The sequence below is a fragment of the Pan troglodytes genome, chromosome 18, assembly GCF_028858775.2.
Source record: "Pan troglodytes isolate AG18354 chromosome 18, NHGRI_mPanTro3-v2.0_pri, whole genome shotgun sequence".
Taxonomy (NCBI): Eukaryota; Metazoa; Chordata; class Mammalia; order Primates; family Hominidae; genus Pan; species Pan troglodytes.
Window position 1 is genome coordinate 85,935,700 of NC_072416.2, and position 25,461 is coordinate 85,961,160.

General features: G+C 49.3%; 1 protein-coding gene across 23 annotated transcripts in view; it reads right to left on the minus strand.

The window, feature by feature from the left end:
* KLHDC4 (kelch domain containing 4) overlaps positions 1-23,554 on the minus strand; it is a 76,806-nt gene extending 53,252 nt beyond the window's left edge. For 3 of the 23 annotated variants that reach the window (XR_010152681.1, XM_009431398.5, XM_063797930.1), the window contains exons 1-5: positions 21,481-22,051; positions 16,123-16,390; positions 11,318-11,403; positions 8,570-9,179; positions 4,717-4,808 (exon numbers count right to left, since the gene is read on the minus strand). Coding sequence is in view for 11 of the 23 variants with exons in the window: in XM_009431398.5 (XP_009429673.3) it covers positions 4,717-4,808; positions 8,570-8,668 (191 nt within the window). In the remaining 12 variants the exon portion in view is untranslated. Of the gene's footprint in view, positions 1-4,716; positions 4,942-7,843; positions 8,119-8,569; positions 9,180-10,541; positions 10,664-11,317; positions 11,404-16,122; positions 16,391-20,617; positions 20,751-21,480; positions 22,052-23,337 lie in introns of those variants that run through there. The other 20 variants (XM_063797941.1, XM_063797940.1, XM_063797939.1 and 17 more) reach the window with 17 other exon arrangements.
* Between the last annotated feature and the right edge of the window lie 1,907 nt (positions 23,555-25,461).

Below are 25,461 nucleotides of genomic sequence, written 5' to 3' on the forward strand. Positions count from 1 at the left end.
CTCTTGTCACCCAGGCTGGAGTGCAATGGCAAAATCTCAGCTCACCACAACCTCCACCTCCTGGGTTCAAGCAATTCTCCTGCCTCAGCCCTCCGAGTGGCTGGGATTGCAGGTGCCCACCACCACACCCGGCTACTTTTTGTATTTTTTAGTAGAGATGGGGTTTCACTGCGTTGGCCAGGCTGGTCGCAAACTCCTAACCTCAAGTGATCTGCCCACCTCGGCCTCCCACAGTGCTGGGATTACAGGTGTGAGCCACCGTGCCCGGACCTCAGAACTGTCCTCTTTTAAGAGCCTATCCTGTCAAATCACCTCAAAACCATTCTAAAAAGTCCAGTAACTAGGCCTGGAGCAGTGGCTCATGCCTGTAATCCCAGCACTTTGGGAGGCCGAGGCAGGCAGATCACGAGGTCAAGAGATCGAGACCATCCTAGCCAACATGGCGAAACCCCGTCTCAACTAAAAATAGAAAAATTAGCTGGGCATGGTGGTGCGTGCCTATGGTCCCAGCTACTCGGGAGGCTGAGGCAGGAGAACCACCTGAACCTGGGAGTTGGGGGTTGCAGTGAGCTGAGATCATGCCATTGCACTCCAGCCTGGCAACAGAGCAAGATTCCATCTGAAAAAAAAAAAAAAAGTCCATATGTAAGTATTTCAATATACATGCCAGATATCTTCCATCTAGAAAATACAAAAAACTTTCTATTTATTTCACATGAGAACAAAAGAAGAGCTACAAGGAAATTACATAATAATATTATGGGCCAGGCCCGGTGACTCACACCTGTAATCCCAGCACTTTGGGAGGCTGAGGCGGGCAGATCACCTGAGGTGAGGAGTTCAAGACCAGCCTGGCAAACATGGTGAAACCCCCCGTCTCTACTAAAAATACAAAAAGTAGCCAGGCATGGTGGTGGGCACCTGTAATCCCAGCTACTCAGGAGGCTGAGGCAGGAGGATCGCTTGAACCCGGGAGGCAGAGGTTGCAGTGAGCCAGGATTGCATCATTGCACTCCATCCTGGGAGACAGAGCAAGACTGTCTTAAAAAAACAAAAAATAAATAAATAAATACATAGGGCCACTTCAGTTGAAAGTAATGAAAGACACAGTGACTATATGGCAAATCACTGTGAAAGATCCTCCCTTCAGAGTCCTCTAAGACGGCGTTCCTCAAGGCGTGCTCCATAATGCCAACTCCAAAAGATGTTTCTCAAAGGAAAAACAGGTTTCAAGGTCAAGTGAGTTTGGGAAATCTGAGAACTCTATTTTCTATTGGGGATTTATTTGCATAGAAACATGTCATAGGCTGGGAATTTCTGCAGGAAAGAAACCAGTATTAAAAGCTAAACACAGAATCACCACATGATCCAGCAGTTCGTTCCCAGGCATTAGCTCAAACAGATACCTGTATGCAATGCTCATTACGGCCTCACAAAAGCCAAACAGTAGAAATAACCTAAGTGTTGGTCTGCAGATGAGTGGACAAACACAATGTGGCATACCCACAGACGGAACAGGATTTAGCCATAAGAAGAAATAAAGTTCTCACACATGCCACAGAACTGATGAACTTGGACATACCAGGTGAAGGAAGTCACTCACAAAAAGACACTTCTGTGACTCCACTTACGCAAAATACCTAGAATAGGCCAATTCACACTGACAGAAAGTTGACCAGAAGTCACCAGAGGGCTGGGGGAGGGGAAACAGGGAGCAACCATTGAAGGTTCTAGACACTTGTCCCATCTTTTGGCTTCCCTGGGCTACAATGGAAGAAGAATTGTCTCGGGCCACGCATAAAATACACTAACACTAACAATAGCTGATGAGCTTTAAAAAAAAAATCTCATGATGTTTTAAGAAGTTTACAAATACGTGTCACGCTGCATTGAAGCTGTCCTGGGCCACCAGTTAGACAAGGTTGGTCTAGAGTTTCTATTTGGGGTGATAAAACAATGCTGCAACTGGATAGTGCTAATGGTTGCACAGCGGCATGAAGTAATTCCACTGAACTGCACAGTTTTAATGATTAAAATGGCAAATTTTGGCCAGGCGCATTGGCTCATGCCTGTAATCCCAGCACTTTCGGAGGCCAAGGCGGGCGGATCACCTGAGGTGGGGAGTTCGAGACCAGTCTGGCCAGCGTGAGGAAACCCCATCTCTACTAAAAATACAAAATTAGCCAGGCATGGTGGCGCATGCCTGTAATCCCAGCTACTTGGGAGGCTGAGGAAGGAGAATTGCTTGAACCTGGGAGGTGGAGGTTGCGGTGAGCCGATATCATACCACTGTACTCCAGCCTGGGCAACAAGAGCAAAACTCTGTCTCAAAAAAACCAAAACCAAACAAAAATAAAATAAAATGGCAAATTTTGTTAAACATTTTATCACAATAAAAAAAACTTTTTAGGTCGGGTGCAGTGGCTCACACCTGTAATCACAGCACTTTGGGAGGCCAAGGCAGTTGGATCATCCGAGGTCAGGAATTTGAGGCCAGCCTGACTCCAGAGGTTGCAGTGAGCTGAGATCGCGCCATAGCACTCCAGCCTGGGCAACAAAAGCAAAACTCCGTCTCAAAAAAGAAAAGAAGAAAAAAAAAAAACTTTTTAAAAATAATAAATAGGCCGAGTATGGTGGCTCATGCCTGTAATCCCAGCACTTTGGGAGGCCGAGGTGGGTGGATCACCTAAGGTCGGGAGTTCAAGACCAGCCTGACCAACACGGAGAAACTCCCTCTCTACTAAAAATACAAAATTAGCCGGGCGTGGTGGTGCATGCCTATTGTCCCAGCTACTCGGGAGGCTGAGGCAGGAGAATCACTTGAACCTGGGAGGCTGAGGCAGGAGAATCACTTGAACCTGGGAGGCTGCAGTGAGCCGAGATCGTGCCATTGCACTCCAGCCTGGGCAACAAGAGCTACACTCCATCTCAGAAAAAAAAATAAAGAGTGTTTCCCAAATTCCTCTGACCCTGAATCTTTTCTCACTGAATACCTATTGATTTTCTGCAGAAAAGCACCAAACACAACTTCAGAAACGATCTACACGGGGCCCAAACTGAGGCCCCCACCCAGCCACCAGCAGCACCAGCCCAGGTGTTTCCGCCGCACAGGCAGGTGAGGTACTGAGGCAGCTGGTGTCATGCCCCCATTTTCCAGGTAGGTCACGTCAGAGCCAATCCTGACGGTATGCTCATTTAGAAACTGGTCAATCTCCCAAGGTTTTAAAGTAATATGATTGAGAAATAGGAAGTTGGAAGTTATTAAGGTTACCAAGCAAAAGATCTTCATCTCAGGATAACTGCTCCCTCCTATTAGGAAGCATTTCCAGCTGACCCAGGGAACTGCCAACACCTTAAATTATATCCTGACATGAAATCTGACTTTCAGGCAACATTACTTATGGAAAAATTCTAAAATATCATTAAAAAAAAAAAAAAAAAGAAAAAGGCCAGGTACAGTGACTTGAGCCCAGGAACTCAAGACCAGCCTGGACAACATAAAAAAATGTCTCTACAGGGCCGGGCACGGTGGCTCACGCCTGTAATCCTAGCACTTTGGGAGGCTGAGGCGGGCGGATCACGAGGTCAGAAGATCGAGACCATCCTGGCCAACACGGTGAAACCCCGTCTCTACTAAAAACACAAAAAATTAGCCAGGCGTGGTGGCGCGTGCCTGTAGTCCCAGCTACTTGGGAGGCTGAGGCAGGAGAATGGCGTGAACCCGGGAGGCAGAGCTTGCAGTGAACCAAGATGGCGCCACTGTACTCCAGCCTGGGTGACAGAGTGAGACTCCATCTCAAAAGGAAAAAAAAAAAGTACATTTACCATGTGTAACTTACATTTGGCCCTGAGGGCAACATGCAAACTTAAGGGAAAAAGAAAACTCAAATCCTAATGGACATGAAGTGAAAACCAGGAAGGACACTGGCCTTTGGGAGTGGCTCCAACACCACTCACTCTCCGCAGGGGCTGATCACCGCGCTCCTCCCACCTCTGGGCAGGTGATGATAACCCTGCCTCTGAGGCCGGTGGGTGGGACTTGGGCATCAGAGCCATCACATGCACCTCATTAATGCAAACGCAGCACAATCGTGACCCTCCACTCCCGATGGGCTGAACCCCGGCTTCCACTCGGGCCTGCAGCAGCTTTATTACAAGGGTAAATCCTGCAAGATTAATCTCCTACTGAGGGAAATAAACCATTTCTCATTCCAGCTCATCCCACACGTGTATGAAATCCTACAGACTCGGAACGTTTTTACGTAATTTTCAAATCCATTTAAAATGGCTTATACTCAATTTATGTTTAACAAACTTTTCACATGAGAATTTGAAAGCATTACAAACACATCAAAAAGCCACAGTGATTTTCAGCTTTCTGCCTACAGTACGCACTTTTAAAATACCTTAAGAACCAAAGAAAAGCTCACTGGGGCAAAACTTTCATCCCCACGTCATGACCAGTGGAGGAGCTTTCAAAGCTGGCACCAGAGCCCAGAGGCAGCAGCTGTCCTGGAGGCCCTGCTCCCAGGTTCCATGGCAGTAAAGCTCTACAGCCTCATTCCAGTTCTTCAGCAGAAAGTGACCAAGAACAGGTTTTAATTATGAAAATGTCCCAAGTGCCTGGTCATTTACGAAACCTGGTGCTATTTAAAGCAGTTTTTCAATGTATAGAAGAAAAGGAAACATACAATATGAAAAATGTTACTTGCTCACCTTGGTGAGGGCGGGGAGCACGGAATTTCCACAGTCTGAGTCCTCTTGGCATCGAGTGTCTGGAAATGGGCTATGAGCGCTTCCAGGTCTTCCTAGGGCAAGCAAGCAGGCACACGTGAGACTTGTTCCCAGGACCCGCCACAGAGCCACAGCCCGCTCAGCTTTCCTCCAGTCAGTGTCATTCGACTGGGCTCAGTCACGTCTGTGAAGTGCAACATACTGTGCCTGTGTTGGAAATGCAGAGTTTGACACATTCCAAAGTAACCAGAGCTTGACCTCAAAGGCAGTTTGCTTAAAGGGTAGATGTGTGCACCAAGTATTATCTCACTCCACACCCTTAATGCTCCCTCTCCAAGACCTTCCACTTACACAAGCCCGTTGTGACTTCACTGCAGACACTCTCAGCACCTCTCATAACCCAGGCTCGAGCCGTCGCACCTGCCAGCCTTCCTGTCTGCAGAGCAGTGTCCGACAAGAACTTCCACTTAGACAAGCCCGTCGTGACTTCACTGCAGACACCCTCAGCACCTCTCAGAGCCCAGGCCTGGGCCGTCGCGCCTGCCTGCCTTCCTGTCTGCTGAGCAGTGTCTGATATATTTCTCTTGCTTATTTGTTTCCTCCACCCCAACAAAATAATAAAATATGAGCTCCACCAGAGCAAGACTTGTGTCTAGTTAAAACACTGCCTGCACAGCAAGGGCTCAGCAAATACCAGCTGCAATATATTCATGTAAGAAGGTCTCAACTTTTACTACCATCGAGAGTGACTCCAGGTACTGATGTGACACACAGAGGGCAGCACTGGAACCCAGTGTTCCCGCCTCAGTCCCAGTGCCCATTTCCCAACATTTACGAGACACCCCCATCCACACCCGAGCCTGGCATTTCAAGTTCCTTCTAGCCTTCAGTGTCCTTCTTGCAACTACACACACCTGCAGACCATCTTCCCTCCCCCACACCCACCTCTCCAACCTCACCTCCCACCTGGCCTCACTCTCCAAGATACACCGGCGTCCTCTCCGTTCCTTTAACGAAAACGCCAGGTTCCCTCAGCCTGCCACGCCCCACCTCGTGCTTCCTTCAGTCCACCTCTCATCTCAGGGTGAACGTCAGCAGGGTACACTGCTTAGTATTCTAAACGATGCAATATTTAAAGCACACAAGTTAACAGAACTTTATCCAAGACACTCCTGTGTACCGTTCCCAGGGTAAGGAATAAAGTGTCACCCACATGTACCCACCCACACATTCCCTCAAGTAACCACTATCTGGAACTCGATGCTTATTAGTCTCACGCTTTTCTTCAATCTTTTATTACACATGTGTATCCCTAAGCAACATATAGTATTGTTTTACATTTTTAAATGTCATTAAATGAACTGGGCACAGGGGCTCACGCCTGTAATCCCCCAACTTTGGGAGGCCGAGGCAGGTGGATAATTTGAGGTCAGGAGTTCGAGACCAGCCTGACCAACACGGTGAAACCCCGTCTCTACTAAAAAACATAAAAATTAGCCGGGCACAGTGGCGCACACCTGTAGTCCCAAACTACTCGGGAGGCTGAGGCAGGAGAACTGCTTGAGCCTGGGAGGCAGAGGTTGCAGTGAGCTGAGATCATGCCACTGCGACACTTGCTCTGGGTGACAGAGCAGGACTCCATCTCAAAAAAAATAAAAATAAAAAAATAAAATGTCATTAAATGGTATCATACTGTATATTCTTTCAACTTGCTTTTTTTGCTCAGTGAGGTTAAACAGTTCAAATACTAACGTCTATGTACCGGGAAAGCTTTGCTGCTGCTACTTAAAGAGAGTGGTCTTTAACCTTGGCTGAACCTCATCATCATTGGGTGACTGAAGGAGAGCAAGGTGGTAGGGTCTGGGCGACGCCAGTGGCCTAGCCAGTGACAGCCTCTCCAAAGTGACAATAAGCTGAATGCTGAAAAGACGAGTCAGACGGAGTATGGTTGGGGTATAGGTAAGACCACAGACACAACTTGGCATGTTTGAGACACTAAAAGACATCGTGGCTGGAGTGAGCCCAGGGAGACAGCTGGAAAGACAGGCAGACGCCAGGACCAAGTGAAGGTGCGAACCAGGTGACCTGATACATGAGTTCTATGGGAGCAGAATTCCAAACTGTCCCCAACCCTTCCCCCAATAATTGCCAGGACTGTGAAAGAATGGGATACCACTCTTGTGATTAGGTTGCATTACAGACACAGCTGAATTTAAGAAAGAGATGATCCTCTGTGGGTCTAGCCTAATCAGATGCCCACTTATTTTAAAAGTTTGTTTTGAGGGTTCATTAAGATAACATACAAACCCCAGGCCTGACAGGCTCTCTCTCTTAAGGGAAGCTACCGTTACAATCACCTTAGTATTGGGTACTGGAGGGACACATGGAGATGAGTAAAAATGACAGGTAACTGGCGGGGCAAGGTGGCTTACGGCTTGTAATCCCAGCACTTTGGGAGGCCGAGGCAAGCGCATCACCTGAGGTCAGGAGTTCCAGACTAGCCTGACCAAAACGGTGAAACCTGGTCTCTATTAAAAATACAAAATTAGCCGGGTGTGGTGGTGCATGCCTGTAATCTCAGCTACTTGGGAGGCTGAGGCAGGAGAATCGCTTGAACCTGGGAGGCGGAGGTGCAGTGAGCTGAGATCACACCATTGCACTCCAGCCTGGGCAACAAGAGTGAAACTCCTTCTCAAAAAAAAAAAAAAAAAAGCAGAAAGCAGCTAACAGCTGGTTACTGACTGCTTACTTTCTGCCAAGCACCATTCTGAAGATACCACACAGATGAACTGACTTCCTGTGCCACAACCTTAGCCAGCAGGTCATGCCACTGCAGTCCAGCCTAGGCGACAGAGCAAGACTCTGTCAAAAAAAAAAAAAAAACAAAAAAGAAAGAGCCTAAGAGGAGTGTGAGGGAAAAGTCCAACTCCATTATGTAAGAGATGAGGACATGGAGAGATCAATGACTTAGGAAGAAAAGGGACAAAGGAATGTGGTCAAGAGCTCCTGATTCAGGACATCTGGTCACATCCCAGTTCCATACCACTTCATGGTTCACCTGTTGGTCTGACTTCCTGTCAAATGGGAATACCAGTGCTACGGAACTGACCTGGTCGTGAGGAGTAAAGCCCAGGGAGCTGTGCCTGGTGCACGGCAGGCCATAAAACTGCCCCCGGTTAGGGAATCCATGAGCAGCAGCCGCAGAACACTCAACCCCAAGGTCAGGACGGATCCTCCTGCAGACCCCGGGCTGAGGACCAGAGGGAAGAAGACAACCGTGATGGCCGCCATCAGCTGCTACGGGATACCCCGTGGCTCCAGTGCCTTCTTCACTTAACCATCTGCTGCTCACTCCTCAGGGCTGCTGTGATGATTATTTGCCCTCTTTTGAAAGAAAAGTAAGGTTCAGAAAAGTGAAGAGTCTTACTCCCAGACCACACATCTTGCAGAGGCAGCCCCCGGCTCAACCTCAGGTCTTCCTATGCCAAACCCCTCCCTCTTCTCACCACCCAGCCTCCCTTCAGAGGGAGGGTGGAAGGAGAAGGGAGGAGGGGGAAGGAAACGCAGAAAAACGCCCGTGACACCATACTAAGAAAAGCAAGCACGTTAAAGGGGGCAGCTCCGAGAAGCGGACAGACACACGTGGAGACTCAGGAGGGGGCGGGCCCCGTCTGGGCTGCCCGGACGCGGCGCCGGGGCAGTTCCTACGGCCTCCAGCTCTCCCGCAGGGCCGGCGCGGCTTCCACGGCGACCCGTAACCCCAGGGGGCGCAGGGAGTCGGCCGAGGCTGCACGGCCGCGACGTCGGGCCGCTACGCCCGGTCTGACCCGCTCACCTCCTCCTTCCGCGAGCGCTTAGACACCTTCTTCTCCATCTTGGCGGCCGTCTTCTCCGCGCCGCGGCCCTTCTTCTCCTTCTTGCCCTTCTTGCCCATCTTGCCGGGTCCCAAGCCGCGACGGGACACCAGGAGAGGAAACGACCCGCGCTCTCCGCTCGGAAACAGGTGCTCGTGGGGCGGAGCTCGGCGCACAGAAATGGAGTCACTTCCGGCCCCGAGTTCGAGCCGCTTCCGGCTAGAGGTGCGGCTGGGCCCTTTACGAGGTTCAGTCTTGGAGCTCCGTCTTCGGACTCTGCATAAGGCCCCGGAGAAGATGACCGGCCCCGGGCTGGGCGCGGTGGTTCATGCCTGTAACCCTGGCGCTTTGGGAGGCCTTGGCGGGCGGATCGCTTGAGTCCAGGAGTTCGAGATCAGCCTGGGCAACAAAGCGAGACACCACCCCCCACCCCCAGTCACTACAGAAGAAAAAAAAAAAATAACCGGGCGTGGTGTCTCGCGCCCAGTGGTCCTAGCTCCTCGGGAGGGTGAGGCGGGAAGATCGCTTGAGTCAAGGAGTTCCAGGCAGCAATGCGCCCCTGCACCCCAACCTGGGCGACAGAGCGAGATCCTGTTTCAAAAAACAAAAAAGATGGCAGCCCCGGCCTGACATACCCCGGCCATGCTCGCCAATTCTCACGCCCTGTGCCCCCACCTAGCCTGTCCCCGTGTCCTAGGAGACGTGCCCTCTGAGTTTTATTTTTTATTTTTATTTTTTGAGGCAGGGTCTTGCTCTGTCGCCCAGGCTGGAGTGCAGTAGCGCGATCTCGGCTCGCTGCAACCTCCGCCTGTGGAGTAGCTGGGACCCCAGGAGCCCACCACGCCCGGCTAATTTTCTCTTGAGTTTTCCCGGGTGCACGTGCCCCCTGTTAAGGCACATTGCTTCGCCCTGTGTAGAAGTAAGTGGGCGACTCTTGGGCTAGCCCCATTTTTTCTCCTCAGACCAATCAAATGAGTGCTTTTTTCCCAGAAAAAAAATTTCACATAGTTATAAGGATTTGCAGACCCTAAGTAAGACAGTCCCTGCCGGGCGCGGTGGCTCACTCCTGTAATCCTAGCACTTTGGGAGGCCGAGGTGAGTGGATCACGAGGTCAGGAGTTCGAGACCAGCCTAGCCAACATGGTGAAACCCCCGTCTCTACTAAAACTACAAAAATTAGCCAGGCGTGGTTTTGGGCACCTGTAATCCCAGCTACTTGGGAGGCTGAGGCAGGAGAATCGCTTGAACCCAAGGGGCAGAGGTTGCAGTGAGCTGAGATCAAGCCACTTCACTCCAACTTGGGCAAAACAGCGAAATTCCATCTTAAAAAAAAAAAAAAAAAAGGCTGCCCCTTCCACCTTCCCATTTAAAATGTGCCAGACACTGTTAGGTACTAAGGGCATGTCCTCAAATGTCCTAACATGGAGGACTTTTGTTTCTTCATTGGTAGGCTAGAGCTAATGATAGCACCCTGAAAGGGTACTCAATTTGTGGAGCCTGAGAAATAAAGATGAGTAAGATCCAAATGCCTGCTAGGAAACTGTACTCTAGGATTTGCCTCAAATTACGTAAGAAATGGCAAAATCATCTGCAATGCATGGAATGTTATGATTTGAAAGAGCAGAGTAAAAATGCTTATCACTACTTAGAAGTTGTCATCTTTGGACGGGTAATCAAGGAATAAGGCAAATTAAGGACAAGGACAAGCCAAAATTTGGCAAAGGGAAAGCATAAATCAGGAAATAATCTAGTTTATTACTTTGTGTGTGAGTCAGCCTTTAAAAGTTCTCTTAGGCCAGGCGTGGTGGTTCATGCCTGTAATCCCAGCACTTTGGGAGACTGAAGCGGGCTGATCACGAGGTCAAGATTTCAAGACCAGCCTGGCCAATATGGTGAAACCCTGTCTCCACTAAAAATACAAAAAAAAAATTAGCCAGGTATGGTGGCACCCACCTGTAGTCCCAGATATTCAGGAGGCTGAGGCAAAAGAATCACTTGAACCTAGGCAGCAGAGGTTGCAGTGAGCCGAGATTGCACCACTGCACTCCAGCCTGGGCGACAAAGCAAGACTCCATCTCAAAAAAAAAAAAAAAAAAAAAAAAGATGTTATCTTAGATCCAGCCAGGTGTGATGGCTTACGCCTGTAATCCTAGCACTTTGAGAGGCCGAGGCAGGCAGATCACCTGAGGTCAGGAGTTTGAGACCAGTCTGACCAACATGGTGAAACCCTGTCTCCACTAAAAATACAAACTTAGACAGGCGTGGTGGCGCGCACCTGTAATCCCAGCTACTCGGGAGTCTGAGTCAGGAGAATGGCTTGAGCCTGGGAGACAGAGGTTGCAGTGAGCCAAGATTGAACCACTGCACTGCAGCCGGGGCAACAGAACTAGACTCCGTCTCAAAAAAAAAAAAAAAAAAGAAGTTAACTCGGCCAGGCTCAGTGGCTCACATCTGTAATCCCAGCACTTTGAGAGGCCAAGGTGGGCAGATCACGAGGTCAGGAGTTCAAGACCAGCATGGCCAACATGGTGAAACCTCGTCTCTACAAAAATACAAAAAAAATTAGCCAGGTGTGGTGGTGTGCACCTTTAATCCCAGCTACTCAGGAGGCTGATGTAGGAGAATTGCTTGAACCGGGAGGCAAAGTTTGCGGTGAGCCGAGATCACGCCATTGCACTCCAGCCTGGGCAGCAAAAGCGAAACTCTGTCTCAAAAACAAGAAAAGTTACCTTAGATCCAATCAATGACTAGTCACTGAGCAGCCGAGGAGGAATGATTTTCCAACCCACTCCAAGCCTTATCCATAAACCTAGTTCTGTAAGAAGAAAAATGAAATTTGGGGAAATAATGAGAAGAAAAGATAGCACTGGTTGAAGGCCACCATGGTCTCCAGCACTGCTTGTAGGAAACCTGTGTGGTGGTAGAAAAAAATAACCGGTTAGGAGCTGAGCAGAAAGGAGCTGGAGAATTTCACAGAAACCCAGCCTGGGCATCCAGGCATGTTTATCTTCCATGACGAACTACAAAAGGCTAAATCCTCACTATTGCTCTCGGGAAATAGTTCTGTCCCCTCTAGTGTAGTATGACTTTAAGAACATACCTAATCCTTTAATATTTTTCTAAAAATCCTGGGTAAACCTGAGGCAACGCACTTGAAGCAAAAAGGCTCTTCATTCACAGCACATCTGGCTGCAGTACATTACAGTGGTGCCCACTTCAGGCCGGAGACAGGGAGAGCGTATGACCTATTGAAGATTTAGGAGGATCTGGTGGATGCGGGGTTTAATACTTTTATTATCTGAAAGAAGCTTGAAGCTAAATTAGAAGGCTCTTGGATTATAGCTGTCATGGTGATTTACGTGAGATTGAAATTCTCATACTGACAAAGACGGAATAGAACATCTAAAATGAGATCAGATCCTAAAATAGTCAAAAGATTAAGTACAAGTCTCTATTTTAGTAAAATTCACGTTGTTGAAACTTTAATGGATTATCTTTAATCTATCGCTGACTTTTAGAGTGTATCTTTTGTGTGATCAGGCGCCCTCTGCTGCCTTCAAGTTGAAGTGCAGAAGAGAAAAAAAATCTATTAATAATAGATTAAATTTTAGGAAAATATGCTAACTTCTAATTATCCTCACCACAAGTAATCAATGTGATTGGAAGGTTCTGCCAAGTGCGGTATGGATTACGTGGCTCTTTGCACGTTTCCCAGCAGGAAAGTGGGAAAAATGAACTAGTTCACCTATTACACAGGATTCTTGGGAAAATCAAGTGAAACAATAATAAAGCCTAGGAAAGAGGCCGGGTGCGGTGGCTCACGCCTGTCATCCCAGCACTTAGGGAGGCTGAGGCGGGTGGATCACGAGGTCAGGAGATCAAGACCATCCTGGCTAACATGGTGAAACCCCGTCTCTACTAAAAATACAAAAAATTAGCCGGGCGTGGTGGCGGGCGCCTGTAGTTCCAGCTACTCGGGAAGCTGAGGCAGGAGAATGGCGTGAACCTGGGAGGCGGAGCTTGCAGTGAGCCAAGATCGCACCATTGCACTCCAGCCTGGGCGACAGAGTGAGACTCCATCTCAAAAAAATAAAAATTAAAAATAAATAAAATAAAGCTTAGGAAAGTAAAAAAGCAAAACACAAAGGCTTTTTTTTTTTTTTTTTGAGACAGAGTCTCACTCTGTCACGCAGGCTGGAGTGCAGTGGCACAATCTCAGCTCACTGCAACCTCCGGCTCCCAAGTTCTTACCTCAGCCTCCCAGGTAGCTGGGATTACAGGCATCTGCCACCACACCCAGCTAATTTTTGTATGTTTTATAGAGACAAGGTTTCACCATGTAGGCCAAGCTGGTCTCAAACTCCTGACCTCACGTGATCCACCCGACTGGGCATCTCAAAGTGCTGGGATTACAGGCGTGAGCCACCATGCCAGCCTTACTGAATATTTCCCACTTCTTTGAATCCATTCCAGAGAGAGGAATAATAAGATTTCCAACTATAATCAGGGATTTATCTATGTGTTGCTTATATACAATAAACTGTATATATTTCAAGTGTGCACAGGTGGCTGGGGTGGGGCAGGTGGCTGCTGAGGAGCAAGAGGGATCTACAGTTGTCCCCTGCCCTATGAGAAGGACCACCCACTCAGGAGGGGCCTCAAGGGATGATGAGAAATGAGCATGGAATTTGTCAGCCTTGAAGTTCCAAATTGGAAACCTGGAAACATGTGTCCCGTCTTCTTCATCAAGATTTTCCCATTTTTTTCTTTTTTTCTTTTTGAGACGGAGTCTCCCTCTGTCTCCCAGGCTGGAGGGCAGTGGCGCTATCTCGGCTCACTGCAAGCTCCGCCTTCTGGGTTCACGCCATTCTCCTGCCTCAGCCTTCCAAGTAGTTGGGACTACAGGTGCCCGCCACCACGCCCAGCTAATTTTTTTTGTATTTTTAGTAGAGACGGGGTTTCACCGTGTTAGCCAGGATGGTCTCGATCTCCTGACCTCGTGATCTGCCCGCCTCAGCCTCCCAAAGTGCTGGGATTACAGATATGAGCCACCGCGCCCAGCCGATTTTCCAATGTCATAGCATAAAGCAGTAAGTGATGTTCTTCTAATTAAAACAATAAATTAAAGTGTAGAATTTAATATGTATTAATACTATCAAAGTCTGGCCAGGCACAGTGGCTGACGCCTGTAATCTCAGCACTTTGGGAGGCCGAGGCAGGCAGATCACAAGATCAGGAGATCGAGACCATCCTGGCTAACACAGTGAAACCCCGTCTCTACTAAAAATAGAAAAATTAGCCAGGCATGGTGGCATATGCCTGTAGTCCCAGCTGCTGGAGAGGCTGAGGCAGGAGAATGGCGTGAACCCGGGAGGCAGAGCTTGCAGTGAGCTGAGATCGCGCCACTGCACCCCAGCCTGGGCAACAGAGCGAGACTCCATCTCAAAAAAAAAAAAAAATACTATCAAGGTCAAATAAAAATATAGAGATGGATCTCTAAACAAAACACCTTGTATGGGAATCATAGAATTATATTTTGAGACATATCCACAGGCTGGGATGAACTTCAATATGTCCAAAGAACAAAGAGAAGGTTGGGGGTTTTATTAAAAAGAGAAACGTGGCAAGGCACGGTGGCTCCTCATGCCTGTAATTCCAACACTTTGGGAGGTCAAGGTGGGTGGATCATTTGAGATCAGGAGTTCAAGACCAGCCTGGCCAACATGGTGAAACCCCATCTCTACTAAAAATACAAAAGTTAGCTGGACGTGGTGACATATGCCTGTCATCCCAGCTACTCGGGAGGCTGAGGCAGGAGAATTGCTTGAACCTGGGAGGCAGAGGTTGCAGTGAGCCAAGACTGTGCCACTGCACTCCAACCTGGGCAATAGAGTGAGACTCTGTCTCAAAAAAAAAAAAAAAAAAAGAAATGTGGTTGGGCGTGATGGCTCACACCTGTAATCCTAGCACCTTGGGAGGCCAAGGTGGGCAGATCATTTGAGGTCAGGAGTTCAAGACCAGCCTCGCTAATATGGTGAAACCCGTCTCTACTACAAACACAAATTAGCTGGGCATGGTGGCACACACCTGTAATCCCAGCTACTCAGGAGGTTGAGGCAGGAGAATCGCTTGAACCCGGGACATGGAAGTTGCAGTGAGCTGAGATCGCACCGAGATCGCCTGGGTGACAGAGCGAGACTCAGGCTCAAATAAATAAATAAATAAATAAATAAATAAATAAAATAAAAAACTCTTGATTAGTTTCCATTTTTCTAGGGTTTTACAAAATGGAATCCTACAGTCAGGGACAGTGGCTCCCACCTATAATCCCAGCACTTTGGAAGTCCGAAGTGAGTAGATCACCTGAGGTCAGGAGTTCAAGACCAGCCTGGCCAACATGGCAAAACCCCATCTCTACTAAAAATATAAAAATTGGCCAGGCTGTGAGATTGTCTCCCATAGTACTGAGCTGATTTCTGTGGTTCCTCAGGTCATGGGGGTAGGGTGAGACCTGCTTCAATCTTACCCTTTTGGGGCAGAACTCTTGAAATCTTGGCTTAATCTGGGGAGTTCTCTCTTAGATCCCACCTTGGACACCCTTGGATTTGATTATGTTTTTCTTGCCCTTGGGGGCTGTCAAAACCAAAGGTAAGTATGGCAAGACCGGCTCATGCGTGAAACTAAAAGCTGTCTCAGAGCCCAGTGGCCTGTTTTTGTTGCTACTTTCCGTTAAGGTCTGACTTGGTAATTCCTTATTAGCTTTCGGATGCCTTTCTGATGTTATTTGTATCTACCATATTCCTTAAAAGGCAGCATTGCTTCGTTTTTAAATGGTGGGTTTTTGGGAGGTTTTTCTGAGACGGAGTCTTGCTCTGTAGCCCCGGCTGGAGTGCAGCGGCATGATCTTGGCTCACTGCAACCTCTGCCTCCTGGGTTCAAGCAATCCTCCTGCCTCAGCCTTCCAAGTAGCTGGGATTACAGATCTGCACCACCAGGCTCAACTAATTTTTGTTTTTTTAGTAGAGACAGGGTTTCACTATGTTGGCCAGGCTGGTCTCGAATTCCTGACCTCAAGTGATCTGTCTGCCTCGGCCTCCCAAAGTACTGGGATTACAGGCATGAACCATCACACCCAGGTAAATGAAGTTTGTTATTGTTGTTGTTATTGTTGTTTTGAGATGAAGTCTCACCCTGTCACCAGGCTGGAGTGCAGTGGTGTGATCTCGGCTCACTGCAACCTCTACCTCCTGGGTTCAAGCAATTCTCCTGCCTCAGCCTCCTGAGTAGCTGGGACTACAGGTGCCCACCACCACGCCTGGTTATTTTTTTGTATTTTCAGTAAAGACAAGGTTTTACCATGTTGGCCAGGCTGGTCTCGAACTCCTGACCTCAAGTGATCCGCCCACCTTGGCCTCCCAAAGCGCTGGGATTACAGGTGTAAATGATGTTTTTTAGTGTGTAATTAATATATACTCATTTTCAAAATTTGGAAAATGCAGATGAGTATAATGAAGGAAATCTCACAGTCACTTACAGCCTTCTCTGCTGCATGCCAGCACTCTCGGCACTTGGGGGGTATTTCCTGCTGACAGATCTTGAGCAAAGGTCCGTGCTGTGGCGTCACTCATCTTAGTGTCGTGCACAGCTGTACCGTCACTCATCTTAGTGTCGTGCAGAGGGCCTCCTTCCTTCTTGCAGTATCCATGTCTTCTTTATCACTGATCTCAGAAGAAGCACGTGAAGATTAAGAACATTCTGTAAGATATCCGATGCAAAGATAGGGAAGAAGAAACTACCAAAACCTAGAAAATAGCACAGAAAATGGAACAGAAGATAGAAGCTATGCTGGAAATGCTAACTGCAAACTGGAAAACAGCATTATTTATTTATTTTTATTTATTTATTTATTTTTGAGACAGAGTCTCGCACTGTCGTCCAGGCTGGAGTGCGGTGGCACAGTCTCGGCTCCCTGCAACTTCCGTCTCCCAGGTTCAGGCAATTCTCCCGCCTCAGCCTCCCGAGTAGCTGGGATTACAGGCGCACACCACCACACCCGGCTAATTTTTTTTGTATTTTTTGTAGAGACGGGGGTCTCACTATGTTGGCCAGACTGGTCTCGAACTCCCGACCTCATAATCCACCCGCCTCGGCCTCCCGAAGTGCTGGGATTACAGGTGTGAGCCACCGCGCCCGGCTAGAAGCAGCTTTTCACATCATGTCAACAACTGTGAGCCAATGATTGGCTCTGAGGAAGCCATGGACCTTGTGTGCTCCCCATGTGAGACTGCAGGTTTGCGTCTGTCTCCCAGTGGGCGTGTTCCCCGACCCTACCCATACATAGCCAAAACCTTGCTTTCCTGCATGCAGTCATCAGAGATGCCAGACCAGAGGAAATACAGCAATGAAAGCAGGCAAACCTGCTGCTAAATGTGTTTTTGAGAGGAAAACTCCTTGGCCAAATACTTCAAGACGCTGATGATTCTCAAAGTAAGTAGATTTTTAAAATCCTATACTGTCAATGTTTTGAGCATCTGGCTTCTTAACCCAGGAACGAGCTGTTTTCCAGCCTGATAATCCCATAGTCAACAGTGTATGCTTAGCCAGGCGCGGTGGCTCACGCCTGTAATCTCAGCACTTTGGGAGGCTGAGGCGGGCGGATCATGAGGTCAGGAGTTCGAGACCAGTCTGGCTAAAATAGTGAAACCCCCTCTCTACTAAAAATACACAAAAAATTAGCCGGGCGTGGTGGTGTGCGCCTGTAATCCCAGCTACTCAGGAGGCTGAGGCAGGAGAATCGCATGAACCCAGGAGGCAGAGCTTGCAGTGAGCCGAGATCACGCCACTGCACTCCAGCCTGGGCGACAGAACGAGACTCCGTCTCAAAAATAAAAGAAGAAAAAAAATGTATGCTTAGGGTTCACAGTGGTAACCCCTGAAATTCTGGCTGTCTAGCCATGGAACTAGTTCACACTGAAACCCCCTAATTCTAAAAAAGGTCTTTTTTTTCTCATTGTTCCTACACAGACTGTCATCATGAACCATCTGGAGAAGGCCAGATGTTTACATTTCACGGAAATGTGGTCCTGAAACCTTCATTCTGAGTGCAGAGCTAACCACCTCCTCCTATTCTTGGCAACACTAGTAAATGATACATTACCACAGAGCAGGTGAAATGCAGCAGAGACATCTACGCTAGAACGTGAGGGTTGCTATGTTGTAAGAAGCATGCCCAGGTTTATACTAGGACGCTCGGCTGGAGCATTGGTTCACTGCTGTCCACTATTTTAAAGACATGCCAGAAATAACAATCCTATTATCTGATTTCCAAGTAAGTCAGGATGTTCCTACTAACAGCCCTTCCTTTTATGGTAGTGAGAATAGTCTAGAAACTTAGTGTTTTATGATAATTCATGTGCTGTGGCTCTCTTCCAGGAGATTTTAATCTCCCTCTGGCCTTGTCTTATTCACCTTTATGTCCCAGGACAAAAATGTTGGACTGTTTGTTATATGTTAATAAGTGGGCTGGGCGCGGTGGCTCACGCCTGTAATCCCAGCACTTTGGGAGGCCGAGGTGGGCGGATCACAAGGTCAGGAGTTCAAGACCAGCCTGCCCAATATGGTGAAACCCCCATCTCTACTAAAAATACAAAAACATTAGCCAGGTGTAGTGGCACATGCCTGTAATCCCAGCTACTCGGGAGGTTGAAGCAGAAGAATTGCTTGAATCCGGGAGACGGAGGTTACAGTGAGCCAAGATTGCGACACTGCACTCCAGCCTGGGCAACAGAGCAAGACTTCGTCTCAAAAAATAAAATAAAATAAAATAAATGATTGATAAACAGTGAATGAAGGCTGGGCGCAGTGGCTCACACCTGGAATCCCAACACTTTGGGAAGCCAAAGCAGGCAGATCACCTGAAGTCAGGAGTTCAAATCCAGCCTGGCCAACATGGCGAAACCCCGTCTTTACTAAAAAATACTAACAATTAGGCTGGGCACGGTGGCTCACGCCTGTAATCCTAGCACTTTAGGAGGCCAAGGTGGGCGGATTGCCTGAGCTCAGGCGTTCAAGACCAGCCTGGGCAACACAGTGAAACCCCGTCTCTACTAAAATACAAAAAATTAACCAGGCATGGCGGCGTGTGCCTGTAATCCCAGCTACTCAGGAGGCTGAGACAGGATAATTGCTTGAACGTGGGAGGCGGAGGTTGCAGTGAGCCAAGATCACACCACTGTGTCACAAACGTCCGTGTGAAGAGAGTCCACCAAACAGGCTTTGTGTGAGCAACAAGGCTGTTGATTTCACCTGGGTGCAGGCGGGCTGAGTCCGAAAAAGGAGTCAGCAAAGGGTGGTGGGATTATCATTAATTCTTACAGGTTTGGGATAGGCGTACAAAGTACATTCTCAAGGGCTCGGAGAATATTACAAAGTACATTCACAAGGGTAGGGGGAGAATATTACAAAGTACCTTCTTAAGTGGGGGGAGAGGCTGGGCACGGTGGCACACGCCTGTAATCCCAGCACTTTGAGAGGCCGAGGTGGGTGGATCACAAGGTCAGGAGATCGAGACCATCCTGGCTAACACGGTGAAACCCCGTCTCTACCAAAAGTACAAAAAATTAGCCGGGCGTGGTGGCGGGCGCCTGTAGTCCCAGCTACTTGGGAGGCTGAGGCAGGAGAATGGCGTGAACCCAGGAGGCGGAGGTTGCAGTGAGCCAAGATTGCGCCACTGCACTCTAGCCTGGGTGACAGAGCGGACTCCGTCTCAAAAAAAAAAAACAAAAAAACAGAATTTGCTGTCAGAGCGAGTCACAATGGCTCACACCTGTAATCTCAGCACTTTGGGAGGCCAAGGTCAGGCGGATCAGCCTGGTCAACATGGTGAAACCCCGTCTCTACTAAAAATACAAAACTTAGCCGGGCATGGTGGCAGGTGCCTGTAATCCTAGCTACTTGGGAGGCTGAGGCAGGAGAATTGTTTAAACCCGGGAGGCAGAGGTTGCAGTGAGCCAAGATCATGCCATTGCACTCTAGCCTGGGCAACAAGAGCAAAACCCTGTCTCAAAAAAAAAAAAAAAAAAAAAAGAATTTGCTGTTGGATCTCACTCTGATTCATATCTCATATTTGCCTATGTTTCTCTCTTTTTCTTTTTTGCTGTAGCCTGGGGTGGAGCAGAGGGGACTGCTGTAACCGGGGACCTGGAAACATGGTCAACACTGAAAGTAAAAACACAAACTTGGTTTTTCCAGGGAGCTGCTGGAAACTGACCCAAGGCAAAAGCAAGGTGCAGGTGGAATTACTGAGAGGTTGTGGAGGCCTCCTGCTCCCCTCTCTGCTGCCAGACACTCTGTGTGGGGCCCCCGAAAACGTGCCTGGCACCCCAGTCCCTCAAATGTTCCCTGGATATGGGGAAATTGTTGACTAACGACTTTATAAGTCATGGACGTTTCTTGGCTGGGTGCAGTGGCTCATGCCTGTAATCCCAGCACTTTGGGAGGCTGAGGCGGGCAGATCACGAGGTCAGGAGCTCGAGACCATCCTGGCTAACACGGTGAAACCACGTATCTACTAAAAAATACAAAAACATTAGCCGGGTGTGGTGGCGGGTGCCTGTAGTCCCAGCTACTCAGGAGGCTGAGGCAGGAGAATGGCGTGAACCTGGGAGGCGGAGCTTGCAGTGAGCCGAGATTGTGCCACTGCACTCCAGCCTGGGCGACAGAGCGAGACTCCGTCTCAAAACAAACAAACAAAAAAAGTCATGGACATTTCTCTGCAAACGTGTGCTATCAGGGATACGTAAACTCTAACAGCCATGAGAAGCCATTGGACGGGTGTTGCTGTGGCCAAAATCCAGAGCATGGACAGCACCACACGCCGGCCAGGAGGTGGCGCATCTTTTCATGTCAGTCATGATTTATCCAAAAACAGCACCTCCCGTGATGCCAGTGCTGCGCAGAGGTTGGGATACAGCGGGTGGGTGCCTAGAAGCCAACTCCCGCCTTCCAGGAAGTATGGTTAGGGGACATACCCGGACACCGACGTGAACCTGCAGCCTCCCCCGGGGAGCACGCATGGGTCCCAGTTGCCTTAGAGTCTGATCACCGATGCTGTTGCCAAGGCAACGTGAGGGTGGCCCTGGCTCCTTGATCTTCCTGGTGGCTCTGGGGGACCATGACGGAGATGCGGATATTTCAGGTCAGGGCAGGAGCTGGCCGGCAGGGGGCGACAAGCACACTGCCCATGAACGGTTGGCTCTGCCCACGTGCACACGGCGTTTCCACATTAACATTCATTTAATAATAATAAAAGAATAAGCAACGAGACAGAAAGTCAGAGATCTACATGACTAGACTTGCTGCATTTCTAAATTACCAGGTACGACGTGAGCCGAGCATCTGCCCCCTTGCCCTGACCAGGTCCCCATTTCTGACTCTCCACTCCCAGCCCTGGACAGGAGGAGTCAAGGGTCAGAAATGGTCCGGGTCTGCCAATACATTCCTTGGTAATAGTATGTTTAAAGTAGCAAGTGGCAATCTGTTCTCTCTCTTTCTTTTTCTTTCTTTTCTTTCTTTCTCTTTCTTTCTTTCTTTCTTTCTTCTTCCTCTGTCTCTCTCTTTCTCTCTCCCTCTCGCTCTCACTCTCGCTCTCTCTCTCTTTTGAAACAGGGTCTCGCTCTGTCTCCCCGGCTGGAGTGCGGTGGTGCCATCTCGGCTCAGTGCAGCCTCTGTCTCCTGAGCTCAAGCAATCCTCCCGCCTCAGCGTCCCAAGTACCTGGGATCACAGGCGTGTACCACTACGCCCGGCTAATTTTGTAATATTTTGTACAGAGATGGGGTCTCATTATGTTGCTCAGGCTGGTATCAAACTCCTGGGCTCAAGCGACCCACCCACCTCGGCCTCCCAAAGTGGTGGGATCACAGACGTGAGCCAGCGCTCCCTGTCAGCGTTTCATTCCCTCTTCATATCACATCACTTGGGTCTGTGGTCCAGGTGCGCTGGGGGCAGCGCAGGCCGGGTTCAGGAGAGCTCGGCTCAGCAGCAGCCGATGGAGCTTTCCTGGGGGCTCCTACCTGGCCGCCAGCTCCAGAAGCCAAGCCAGGGGCTCTTCGAGACATGGTCCCACCAGAGGAGAGACCGAGCCTCGGAGAAATGAACGTCCTAGGCCATGGGACTCGGACCCCTCACCCCACCCGCCACACCTCCCAACTTCCCGGCCTGCAGGGTGGCAGGAAGCCTGAGGCCTTATTCAGCTTCCTTAGGGCCCGTTGGCTGATGCAACACAGCTCAGAAGTTGAGTCCAAGCACCAAGCCCGCAATGTCTGCGTCGGCCGCCAGGGGTCAGTCCTCCCGCGCAGAAGGCGGCCTTGGCAGCCTCGCAACGGCAGTATGCGAAGGTTGCATCACCCTCGCGGGGTCTAAGAGGACGGATGGGGACCAGCCCGCAGGCGGGCCTGAGCCTCCTGGCAAAGCCCTCTGTCAACGTCAACAGAAGCATCTGGCGTCCTTTCTGGTCACGGACGTCAGAGCTGGCTGCTCCGGCACTCAGCCGGGTGGTTGGTCCCCAGGCAGCCGCTGGGGCCCTGCCACCAGGTCTCACCTGGCCGAGAGGGAGTCAGGATGCCCTCTGAAGCAATGTCCTGAAATCCCGAATTCACCCCTACCCCCAGGTCAATAATGTACAAGACGCTACATTCCTTTTTTTTTTTTGAGAGGGAGTCTCACTCTTGTTGCCCAGGCTGGAATGCAATGCCACGACCTCGGCTCACCGCAACCTCTGCTTCCCAAGTTCAAGCAATTCTCCTGCCTCAGCCTCCCAAGTAGCTGGGATTACAGGCATGCGCCACCACACCCTACTAATTTTGTATTTTTAGTAGAGACAGGGTTTCTTTTTTTTTTTTTTTTTTGGAGACGGAGTTTCACTCTTGTTGCCCAGGCTGGAGGGCAATGGCATGATCTTGGCTCACCACAACCTCTGCCTCCTGGGTTCGAGTGATTCTCCTGCCTCAGCCTCCCGAGTGGCTGGGATTACAGGCATGCACCACCATATCCGGATGATTTTTTTGTGTTTTTAGTAGAGACGGGGTTTCTCCATGTTGGTCAGGCTAGCCTCGAACTCCCGACCTCAGGTGATCCACCCGCCTCGGCCTCCCAAAGTGTTGGGATTACAGGCGTGAGCCACCGCGCCCGGCCTGAGACAGGGTTTCTCCATGTTGGCCAGGCTGGTCTCAAACTCCAGACCTCAGGTAACCCGCCTGCCTTGGCCTCCCAAAGCACTGGGATTACAGGCATGAACCACCACGCCTGGCCGTTGAAGCTACATTCTTGTTCCAAAGTTTTAAGCAGGGACTTTGGTGCAGACATAGCAATCCTTTGCGAGGATTAATGGAGGGAAGAAATAGTACCTGGTATTCCCACTGCTCTCACCCACAGCCCCGGGATTCACCTCCTCTTTACCGCCCGGGCCACAGAGAGCACACGTGGGCTCCTTTCCATTTGCTGGTCCGACCCAGCAGTGGTCACCGCTGGAGCCCTGAGACCCCACCAAGGTGTTCTGCCCAGCTCTCCTCATCCACAGAGGACAGAGGGGGTAAGGGGAAGTAATATGAATCTGACGCTGGGGACATTTGCAACCCGCAGAGTCACCGCCACCTGGTGTCTCTTCAGTGTCTATGGAGACCAGTAAATGACTGTTTGCTCCACTGTTCTGAAAACAAATGAGTGCAGAAACAATCTTCTTTTGCTTCCTACCTGGTGAGAGACATGATTGCCAAGAGCTCAGGCCAGGAGCCGAGGGTTTGCTTTTCATCCTAATCTTCAAGGTGGTCATCTTCAAAGGATGTGAGAGGGCAAGAGCTGAGCTCTGCTTCCTGCAAAGAGAACCACACATGCCCCTCAGTGGAGTTCCCAGTCCAGCTTTCCTGTGTCTGCCTTCCTCCCTCCACCCACGCCTTCCTCCCTCTGCCCACACGTCCTTCACCCTCTCCCCACAGGCTCAGCCTTCGGGAGCTGTTTCCTGTGGCTTTTTATTCACTTCCTTTTTTTTTTTTTTTTTTTTTATGAGACGGAGTCTCACTCTGTCGCCCAGGCTGTAGTGCAGTGGCACGATCTTGGCTCACTGCAACCTCTGTCTCTCAGGTTCAAGCGATTCTCCTGCCTCATCCTCCTGAGTAGCTGGGATTACAGGCCTGAACTACCATGCCTGGCTAATTTTTATATTTTTAGTAGAGACGGGGTTTCACCATGTTGGCCAGGCTGGTCTTGAACTCCTGACCTCAAGTGATCCACCCGCCTCAGCCCCCCAAACTGCTGAGATTACAGGTGTGAGCCACCGCGCCCAGCCTTATTTACTTGTTTTGATAATTTTTTTCTTTTGGAATAATCGTAGGTTTGCAGGACAGCTAAGATAGTTTCTGAAGTTCTCCAGTGATCATCTTCCATACAATGGTACATTGGTCAAAACTAAGCAACCATCGTTGGTATATTGCCATTAACTAAACCCCAGACTTGCTTTGGATTTCCCTGGGTCTTTTCCTACTTACATCCTTTTCCTGTTGCCTTCCAGGATCCCACGCAGGAGACAACATTGCATTTAGATGTGGTTCACTCTTCAATGCAGAGATTTCAGACCCTAACGCATCTCACCCTGTGTAGCTCCAGGTGTGTGGCCTCCTGCTGCTGGGAGGAAACGCACTGAGTCGTGGTGCTCAGTGGCACCCTAAATGCCCTGGGAGCCTGTGAACCCCAAAAATCTGAGACAGGTCTCAATCAATGAAGAAAGCTTATTTTGCCAGGTCAAAGACAGGCACTGTGACACAGCTGAGTCAGGAGAATAGAGCCCGGAAGAAGGGAACCGAGAGACTGCCTAGGACTAAATCAAATGTAAGGGCTGGGTACAGTGGCTCACGCCTGTAATCCCAGAACTCTGGGAGGCCAGGCGGGCAGATCACCTGAGGTCAGGAGTTCAAGACCAGCCTGGACAACATGGTGAAACCCTGTCACTACTAAAAATACAAAAATTAGCTGGGTGTAATGGTGGGTGCCTGTAATGCCAGCAACTCAGGAGGCTGAGGCAGGAGAATCACTTGAACCTGGCAGGCGGAGGTTGCAGTGAGCTGAGAACGTGCCACTTCACTCCAGCCTGGACGACAGGGAGAGACTCCATCTCAAAAATAAATAAATAAATAAAATAGAAACACTTCAGCTATGACAGGAAATATCCTCTTTACTTACATAGGGCATCTGTGTAAATGAAGCGTAAATGATTTCATTGACAAATGAGTAAGTGACTTTGTAACTTTACTTCATCCTCTTCATTTACACAGGGCGTACACCAAGTACATGACTTTGTAACTTCACTTTAGCCTCTTCATTTACAAAGGGCATACACCAAGCAACCAATGGAAACCTCTAGAGGGTATTTAAATCCCAGAAAATTCTGTAACCAGTTTCTTGAGCCCCTATGCTGGGGCCCACTCCTACCTTGTGGAATGTACTTTCTCATTTTCTTTTTTTTTTTTTTTTGAGGTGGAGTCTCGCTCTGTCGCCCAGGCTGGAGTGCAGTGGCGTGATCTCAGCTCACTGCAAGCTCCGCCTCCCGGGTTCACGCCATTCTCCTGCCTCAGCCTCCCGAGTAGCTGGGACTATACGTGCCCGCCACAACGCCTGGCTAATTTTTTGTATTTTTTAGTAGAGACGAGGTTTCACCGTGTTGGCCAGGATGGTCTTGATCTCCTGACCTTGTGATCCACCCACCTCGGCCTCCCAAAATGCTGGGATCACAGGTGTGAGCCACCGAGCCCGGCCTTGTACTTTCGTTTTCAATAACTCTCTGCTTTTGCTGCCTCGTTCTTTTCTTGCTTTGTTTGTGCATTT